The sequence below is a fragment of the Gekko japonicus genome, unplaced genomic scaffold, assembly GCF_001447785.1.
Source record: "Gekko japonicus isolate JY-2015 unplaced genomic scaffold, Gekko_japonicus_V1.1 scaffold5291, whole genome shotgun sequence".
NCBI lineage: Eukaryota > Metazoa > Chordata > Lepidosauria > Squamata > Gekkonidae > Gekko > Gekko japonicus.
Window position 1 is genome coordinate 28062 of NW_015171049.1, and position 10102 is coordinate 38163.

The 10102-nt window shown below is 45.1% G+C and overlaps 1 protein-coding gene across 1 annotated transcript in view; it reads right to left on the reverse strand.

Moving 5' to 3' along the window:
• LOC107117016 (aldehyde oxidase 2-like) overlaps positions 1-10102 on the reverse strand; it is a 43136-nt gene that overhangs the window by 25946 nt on the left and 7088 nt on the right. The window contains exons 3-6 of the mRNA XM_015419048.1: positions 9656-9717; positions 7101-7208; positions 2955-3035; positions 1923-2067 (exon numbers count right to left, since the gene is read on the reverse strand). Of these exons, the coding sequence (XP_015274534.1) occupies positions 1923-2067; positions 2955-3035; positions 7101-7208; positions 9656-9717 (396 nt within the window). The remainder of the gene's footprint in view (positions 1-1922; positions 2068-2954; positions 3036-7100; positions 7209-9655; positions 9718-10102) is intronic.

The following is a 10102-nucleotide window of genomic DNA, read 5'->3' on the forward strand; positions in this document are numbered from 1 at the left end:
CCCCACTCCTCCACTTGCACCTGCTGATGTGACCTTGGGTCAGTCACAAGCTCTGGCACAGCTGTCCTTGAAAAAGAGCAGTTTGTGTCAGAGTTCTTTCAGCCCCACCCACCTCACAGGGTGTCTGTTGTGGGGAGGGGAAGGGAAGGGAGTTTGTAAGCCGCTCTGAGACTCCATGTGAAGGGCGGGTAATTATCTACTTACAGGGACCTTATTTCAGATAAGGCAGCAGTCAGAAAAGATATCCCACACCTGCTTGAAGTGGTGCCGTCCATTTTAATTTAGAACTCTACCACCTCATTGTCTTGCATGTGTAGGCCTAGCTTTAGTTTTCTCACCACTGAAGTTCACTTGAAGTGTTTTGTATAATCGACGGAGAGCTCATTGCATTGACAATGACCCCACCTGGCTTCTGTCTCCAATGAAATTGCTGATGCAGGGCCAGTGAGTCCAGATATTTCCTTGGTACTCATCTGGAAATTTCTTCTCACCTACAGCTCACTTTCATTAGAAACAGTGGTAGAGCATCTGCCTTGCATAGCTCCCAGGTTCAATCCCTGGTATCTCCAGTTAAAAGAATTGTGTAGTAGCTCATGTGAAACACCTCCGCCTTGGACCCTGGAGAGCCACTGCCCGTCCGAGTAGACAATACTGATGGACAGCTTGATGGACATCTGATCTCTCTTACTTAAATGATAATGCTTTAACGGTCAACTTGCCACAAACAATATCACACTGAAACAACCCTATATTATCCCCATTACATTTAATTACCACTGACAAAAAATTGCAACTAATACTGTGATCCAGGGCTATTTTGGGGCAGGAACGCACAGGAATGAAGTTCCGGCTGGCTTCAGAGTTGGCCACGTCCACTACAGCCAAAACCTCTGCGTGAGTGACTACAGAGGGAAGGCCTGGAGAGCGATCTCCCCCCCCAGCTACTCCAAGGCGGGCGGGCCAGGGGGGCGCTGGAAGGATTGGGGAGGCATTTAAATGCCTCCCCGTGCCTTCCCTGGCCTGTCCAAGGGCCGGCTTGCCTGGGCTCCCTGCAGCCACAGGGTGCCCGGGCAAGCCAAGGGAAGGCATGGGAGTTTTGGCCTAATATGCTAATGAGTTACTGCTGTCGGGTGTGGCCTATGATGCTAATGAGTTCCTGCTGGCCTGGTGTAGTGGTTAAGTGTGCGGACTCTAATCTGGGAGAACCGGGTTTGATTCCCCACTCCTCCACTTGCACCTGCTGATGTGACCTTGGGTCAGTCACAAGCTCTGGCACAGCTGTCCTTGAAAAAGAGCAGTTTGTGTCAGAGTTCTCTCAGCCCCACCCACCTCACAGGGTGTCTGTTGTGGGGAGGGGAAGGGAAGGGAGTTTGTAAGCCGCTCTGAGACTCCATGTGAAGGGCGGGGTATAAATCCAATCTCTTCTTCTCTTCTTCTTCTTCTTCTACAAAAAAAGCCCAGCTGTGATCCTATTATTCATAGCTAATTAAAATATCTGAATTCGACTCTGCAAAGAATGATAAAATTTGTCAGATATAAACTGCCCTAAAGATTTCTTCCCCAAGTCCTCCCAAAAATAACATAACAGTGAAATAAGTCCCAAAGTCTTGATTAGACCCTCCCTACACTCACACCTTTTATCTGAATAAGAAATACCTGCATTATGGCCTTCAGTAACTATTAATTCCACAAGCACACCATGCCAGAATGACAGTAACCATTGACTTAAAGGCATTTAGCCTAGCCAGAATAAATGCCCTCCAAGGACATCTGATCTGATTCAACAGAAGACATCTTCATGAATTAATTTAATTAATTTGGCTCAGTCTTCCTTGGGCTGAGCTGGACTTCTAATCATGCGTACATCATGTTATGAACACTCTCTGCTGACCCATGAGAAGAGACTTTCACTCTTTACGCACCTATACTTGTGTTCCCTACAACAAGAGGGGCATTTGGGTACTTGGTTTTCAGACCCAGAAGTTCTTGTAGTGTCACGGGAGAAATCCAGGTAGTCCTTTTTCCGTAGAAAACCAGAGTTCTTTCTTTGTTCTCTTCACTCATTCTCTAGGAGGAAAAACGAAAGGGAAATGTTACCCTAGGAATAATGCTGATGTTAAAGCAATGGATCAAGGATAGAAAAGAACATGACACCAGACAATGTGGCCATGGGGTTTCCATCTTCCCATCCTCTAAGGGGCGCTCTAAAGACGGTGAGAAAGCAAGACCACTGAGGTGGAATCACAGAGAGGAAAATTTACTGGTGGGCAGGGCTTTTTTTTTTTTAAGAGATGCTGGAACTCTCAAGAGGGAAATGAAGTCTGTAAGAGGGAAATGAAGTTTTCAATCTGTAATACTGAAAACTCATGGCAGAAAAAGACTGAAAAATAGCATGGGTTTCTATTGAGAAATTTGGTAGTTGCATTCCAAAAATACTGGGCACAATCAACACCACAACCCATGATTAAGGAATCATGGTTAAGGAAGTGTTGGTAAAGTATGATCACAGATTGACAATTACAGTACAAGAACAATTAAAAAGAAGAAAGATATATAATTTAGGGTTTATTTGGGAACAGATGGAGGATTTTATTAGTTACTGGAATATGCTAAAACTAGAGGAAGAAGTGAAGGCTGAGATATATAGATTTTAGGTCCGAGTCTCCCATTGTTATAAAATATTGTCTGTGGGTTGGTCAATAATCAGAATCACACAGTTAAACTCAGCTAGACTTTAGAGTAACACTCAAGACCTGGTGAGAGATGTTTATTAGGTAACATAACTCCCCCCTTTTTCTGATTCATTTTTTGTAATTACATACAATTAAAAAATTATAAGAACTCCTCACTGCAGTATAGCACACATTGCCACATGCTTTTATTTTTCTTTTCGAACCCATATGCCTATTAACAGTTTTTCTCAGCAAGCACAAGTAAAGGGGATAATTTCTTACCATGAGTTCAGGTGGAAATATATAGTCCTGGGTTGGATCGTGGGGCTCAAATTCTTCTGGCTGGCAGAGACCTGAACACATCTTAAGGAAAAGAAGTTAAACCCCAACATTAGTGTATATGGACATCGGAAAAACAGGATTTAAATCTCAAGAATCTCACCTCTACATACTATTGATCCAGCTAGATCCGAGTCGTTAGATGTGCTCGTGGGTTTCTTGCATGCAAGAACTACCTTCAGCCAGCCCATAATTATTTTACTGCCAAATAATGTAGTTTACTCTTTGTGACGGCCCACAACACACACACACCCAGCCTGTTCTGGCCACTGTTTTCATTCAGCCACGCTGATGTGCAAGCACATTAAAATCCATGGTGAGAAAGTGATAATAATGTTACTTCTAAAAGCTTAATCAATCCTGTCTTTGCTTTTTATTAAACCACTATGCATTTCCCAGGCTTTACAGCAAGGTGGCAAAAGCCAGTCTGGACCCAGGTCGATCTATGCTGGTCACGTGACCTATCACGCATTTTCACAGGTTAATGTGGCCAGAACTCAGTTTGTCAGCTGACTGAGATTTGCAACTGCCTTAGAGCTAAGAGGCCACTAGGAACTTGAAGTAAAGTTACCAACTCTGGGCTTGAAAATTATTGGAATATACAAGGTCTATAGTGCACCTACTGGAAGAAGATCAGAAGAACAGCCTATAGAGGACAGCTGAAGGACTGCTAGTTAGCACAGCTAGATTAGGGACTTCCCACAATTTCACATCATCTTCCTGTCTCCTGATTGGCTCTTGGGAGACTTCCTGCTCCAACTGAGCCCACCCCCTTCCTTCCTGTCTCTCACAGCAGTTAGTCAGTTAGTTAAGCCTCTCTCTCTCTCCTCTGTTCTATCAGAGTTTATTTCTTCTTTAATACACGAAGTTATTTTTTAAACCGTTGGTGCTCCATTCCTCTGCATGTTTAAACTCTACCAACAACAACAAAAAAAGCTTCGGGGGCGGAGCCTGGGGAGGGCAGTGTTTGAGGAGGGGAGGGACCTCAGTGGGGTCCTATGCCATAGGGTCAACCCTCCAAAGCGGCCATGTTCTCCAGGGGGACTGATCTATGGAGTCCGGAGATCAGTTGTGATGCTGGGAGATCTCCAGGCCCCACCTCGAGGTTAGTTACTCCAAACCGGGGTCATAAAAACGATCAGTACTGTAATGGGGAAAATACAAAAAAGATGTGGAAGTTTACAGGCAAATTAATTTACTGTTGGATAAACTTTAGTAATCAGTTTCACCGTTCAGGTTGAACTCATCTTGACTGCAGTGTCCTGCAAACAGCAGCGGGGAAAATCTGCTCTTCCTCTGCTTTGTGCTGCACTCTGGGCAAGTTACGGCAGACATACAGACTCATTTCTGACATGTGCACAGCCATGTGGCTCGTGTGTGCGGGGAGTGTACAGTTAAAACTGATTAAGTGTCTACTTAAAAATGTAAAGAATGAATGCCACTAGCATACATTTGCAAAAGCATGTATTCTATAGATATACTTGTCAGGAAGCAATGATGCTAGCAAATTCTGGCCGAACATCCATTTAGGACAAATCTGATTTTGCCATTTTGCAATGTGTGAAGTGGCCCTTAAGTATAGACAACTGCAACACTCATAAGCAAGATTTCACTGCTCCAGTCCCGAACACTAGGGCCCTTTCTGCACTGACAGTTTACTTCGAAGAATCCAAGGAGTCAAGCCTTAAAGGGTTGACTTCACAATCGCACGCATTCCTCCTGCACTGTTTCCCCCCCCCTCCAGTTTATTTTCTTTGTGTATTCTGTATGCATTCTGCATCTATAAGCAAAACCCACATTTTTGAGCTAACTGGCTGCTTTATCTAAAATGAAGAGAAACTCCCTCCCTCCCTCCCTCCCTCTGTGATTCTGCAAGAAGAAAGGGAAGGGAGGGGGAAATCCAGGCCCACACATGCAAAAGTGACACATTTGGGAGCAGGGAATCCCCCAGGTCTTTATATTTACTGATTCCTTCCTATGCTTTCTCTGGGTTTTTAAAAGTTTGCCTGAATGGGAGGAGACGTCCTCTTTTGTCCTTCAAGAAGGAGGGAAAGAAAACAGAACAGGGAGGGAGCATCAACCTAAAGAGAGAGAGGTGGAAACATGGGAGTGCAGTGGGCAGCACTTAAATACCCGCAGAAACAATTCTACTTTAGAAAGGATGAGCGATTCGAAAGCGGATGATGACAAAGAATAGCAGCAAAAGGAGTTTTGGTAACTGCAGCAACAGTGTGCTGGAAGCGGTCTGGATGCAGATCCCTGTAAAACAAATGCAGAAACAAGAAAAAGCCCCAACACAAAACGGAATTGAAAGCAGGAGGGAATGCAGGTGCAGAAAGGGCCTAGGTTGAAAAGAGACTTTTCGAAGAATGTGGTTCTCTATTTGAATCAAGGCAAGCAGATAATAAAGCAAGGTCAAAGGAAGTGACCAGAAGTGAGGATGAAGATGTTGGTTCCGAATGAAACTTAAGCCAGCTGTAATTGGTGGCAAGGGAAGCTGAGACAGGGAGATCTGCCCCTCTTCTGGCTGGTGCCAGTTTTGGTGTCTACACACTGGCTTTTGCATTCTGGATCCCCTTCTGAGCTGACTCTGTTTCCTGTTCCCATGACCAACCCAACACCAGCCATCTCCTCTGAAGCAACATCTGCATAGATCCTTGTGTGCAGTCAGGACACTAACTCAGTATAGGCATTAGAAGATACCACAAGGACGTGACTAACCTAAGTCTGTTTTGAGTCATCACCTTGGTATAGCTGTAGGCAAAGAAACTGTCATGGAAGGACTAATTGAAGACTGGCATGACTCCCTGTTGGCTCGATCTTAACTCTCTGTTATCAGTTCAGGACGATTGCAGCTATACATTCTCTTGTTCCTTCCTGAGGATACTTCCAACTGGAAAGTTCCACAAATGTCAGACTGCCTGCGTTGATGGGCCTGATGCATTCAAGTCACATGGGGATATTGAGGATCCCTGTGTTGTTAGCAGTCAGACCTCTCCTCTCGCTGAGGGGCAGTTTATAGCTAGTATAACCATAAACACCCTTCCTTAAATATCACCTCAAACATAGTAAATGCAAGACATTGCCTGACCCCCAAATGACACAAAATGGATGCCAGTCAGAAATAAGCCCAGACATATAGTTTAGAAGTGTGAGTAAGAGCAGCTGGCTAGCTAACAACTCCCTCCAGGCCCCAGAGAGATGTATAATTTAGGACAATGGGTCTCCTGAGAACCTATGGACTCACCTTGGACTAATCTCATCAACCTCACTTCCTTGCACCCATTTTACCTTAATTAAGCAACCCTTAATTCTATTCACAAAACCGAGTAGCTTTTCCCATCCACTATTTACAGGGTCACATCTATAGTCCACCTCCAGAAAGCCCTCCCATCCACTATTTGCAGGGTCATCAAGGCCCGTTCACATCTATAGTCCACCTCCAGAAAGCCCATTGAGTTATTGTTTTTCTGGGAAACATGTCATACCTGCCACAGGGCACATTTTGCCCTATATCAGAAGGCATTCTGCTTCCCAGCTCTGTGTGTGTTTGTGTCTATCTGTCTGTCTGTCTTGGATCCTCCACATACCCCCCCCCCCCGGTGCGGGGGCATCTTCATGAAACGCTGGTCGTTTTGCTACTTCCGCAGACCTTTCCAAGAACAGTAATTATTGCCCTCCCTGAAATCTCTCTCCCCGTGTTTCCTCTTAGCTAGTTCTTGTGTGTGTGTTTGTGTACTTTTTGTTTTATTCTTTCTCTTTTTTAACAATAACTTTTCTGGTTGAACATCTGCCTGTTTTTATTTCGAGAGCTCTCTTAAAGGAAACATTCCCGTAAACATTGGTGGAGAATCCCAGTCCCGCCCCCCTGCTCTGTTTCCTTAAGCTAATTCCCCCAACTAATAAGGAGACTGCCCCTTTGGGTAACAGTATTGATCACTTTAGTCCAAACAAGATAGGCACAGGTGACGCAACTCTGACCCCACCCCCTGCCCATAACTGAACATTTGTGTTAAAACTCATTGGTATTCACAGAAGATTATTGAAGTTTTATATTAAAAATATGGAAACCAGGGGGCCACAGCTTACCCGATCTCCTCTTTTAGGCTCTGTGGCTAAATCTTCTTCTCTTTCTTCCCCCTTCTTGCCTTCTTGATCCAAGCAACATTTTCCGCTCCCTGCTAGGGGACAGCACTCCTGCGGAAAGCATTTTTTAAATAAGAACATGATGGTTATAACTGACAAGAGATATACTGAGTGATTTAAAGCACATTTGGCTGATATTTTCTCTCACTCATGAATGCATGCGTGCGCACACACTATATGAATTCTTTATCATAATAATCACTGTACTTATTTTTTATCTCCCTGTATGCCACAGTGGTTCTTCATTCAGATTCCACTGAGGCCTGTGGCAGAGTGAGCATGCATCCTCAAAAAAATAACTGCCATGTTCTGGTCAGGATTACATATCTTGGGTAGGGAAGGGTTTTTGTTCTTTGTTAGGGTTGACTGTCCATACTTTTGGCTTCAGATGAGATAAGTCTTCTAGAACATTTTCCTCTCACTATCCCATTCTACTATGCCCATTGTCCAGTTTCCTTCACTCACTTCTTCCTGTCCTGAGGGAGGGAAGTTCCAGCCCTTGCCTTAGCTGGCCCATTTCCTTTTCTCAACTACATATTTAGTTTTGTGGTTTCCTATAGGCAGTGCAACAGCTTAGTGCAAGAAGCCCTTTAGCCTCCTAGAAGTCTTTTCTTTCCATTCCCTGCACATATTGATTATTCTGGCATGCCACCTGTCCTCCAATATACCAACCTACGTAATTCAATTTCTTTTTTTTCAAGAGCCAGTTGTTCTGTACTAAACTACATTCAGCTCTAAAGACAACTGTTGCAGACCCCCATCCTAGATCTTCTGTCTTTATATGAGACTGCAGACAAAAAAAAAGTCTTCTTTTGGCCCCCGCCTCCTTTCTGAAACAAATATCTTTCCTCATATAGGGTTGTCAACTCTGGCTTCGAGATTTGTGGGCGGTGCCTGTGGAAGGTGGGGTTAGGAAGGGTTTTCACCTAGAATCTATAATTCACCCTCCAAAGCTGCCATTTTCTTCAGGGAAGCTGCCATTTTCTTCAGGGAAACTGATTTCCATACCCTGGAGGCCAGCTATAACTCTGGGAGAACTCCAGGCCTAGAGGCTGTAAACCCTCCATGGTTCTTCATGAAGAGATTGGATTTATACCCCACCCTTCACTCAGAGTCTCAGAGCGGCTTACAAACCCCTTTCCCTTCCCCTCCCCACAACAGACACCCTGTGAGGCAGGTGGGGCTGAGAGAGCTCTTTCAAGAACTGTCCTTGAGAGAACAGCTCTGACAGGACTATGGCTTGCCCAAGGTCATCCAACAGCTGCAAGTGGAGGAGTGGGGAATCAAACCCGGTTCTCCCAGATTAGAGTCCATGCGTTTAACCACTACACCAAATTGGCTCTCATGGCTAGTCTTCAAATGACCCTAACATAATACAGATCAAAATGAGTAGCTGTGTTAGTCTGTCCGTAGCAGTGGAAAAGACCAAGAGTCCAGTAACACCTTAAAGACTACAAAATATGTGGCACGGTATGAGCCTTCATGAGCCACTGCTAAAGAAGTGAGCAGTGACTCACAAACGCTCATACCCTGCCTCCTATTTTAGTCCTGTTCACACGGTGAATTTGCCACGGGAGAGCCACGATAAGATGGCAGATTTTCCAGGTGCGATCACACCACAACATCTGGCAAGTGGAGCGCACCCATGGGCAACCCGTGGCATGCCGCCGAAATGCGCGATTAAAAAAATACCTCCTTTAAGGTAGTAGCAAGGTTTGCCACCGGCTGCCTCCGGACTTCCTTGGTGTGATCGCACCAGTGCAGCTTTTCTCTCCGGCCATCTTCGTTGCTGCGCACACGCCGAGGGCTGGAGCCATGGGTTGCCGCCAATGCATCTGATCATGTTGTCGCATGGCTAATTGCGGCACTGCAAATAGCCATGCCTCCCCCCCCCCCTGCGTTTTCCGGCAAGTGTGACCGGGGCCTTTGTTAGTTTTGAAGGTGCTACTGGACTCTTGCTCTTTTTTACTAACATAATATATTACAGTGACTGCACCCTTAGTGTGCTGCTGTTTCCAGATCAGCAGGGCCCTGGCACCCATGGGGGCTGCAGATGTTGTCCTTTTAGTCAGACTTGTTTAAAAGATGCCATATCAGTTATAGACGTATTCAGTGTTCTGCTGAAAGTGTTGATGTATCTGTGAGCCCAGATGGATGCTCACACACAAAAAAGTTTTAGATGAGCACAGTAGAGTTTAGCGGACTTTAGCCTTTTGTGGTGCAGAATTCTGTTCTCCAGCACATAACACACATAGGGTGCGGTCAGACGGCGTGCTGAGAGCGGGTTAAACTGCTCCGGTTCTAAAGGGATTATATTTGATCTGGATAATCGTGATCACACTCACCTCCCTTATCCCGCCTCACCGCGCAGTCACGTCGCTCCCCGCTGTCTATGTGGGAGCGTGTGTCGGCGTTTTGCAGATGTCATTCTCCCTTAAAGGACACTATTGACTGTTTCAATGAACTGATTTATTAGGGAGAGTCCCCCACCCTCTTACCGGAGAGAAAGCACTGAAGCTGTCAACTATAGGTCTGTACCCAGTGCAACGGCATAAATTACCTGGAAGAAAGAATCAGACAAAGGAAGAACAAAGAAATAAATATTTAAGTTATGATGTCACAAATCATGTGAACCACAGCCTTCACGTCTGGACTGTTCAGTCCTTGTACAGTCCTGGGCTGGATTCATCTCCAGGTGTGCTTCTGATCAATGTTCCCTCTAAGCTGTAGAGTCTTGTGAGCAAAAATTCTACTTTGTGAGCTACTTGCATTAAAGTTGTGAGTGAGCACTTTGGCTCCTGCATAATTTAGTTTGTTCTGGAGCCCTCCTTCCTGAGCTAGGACAAAAATGTGTGAGCCGGAGGCTAAAAAACGGTGAGCTAGCTCACACTAACTCAGCTTAGAGGGAACACTGCTTCTGATACTTTAACAGGAAGGGAACCCCA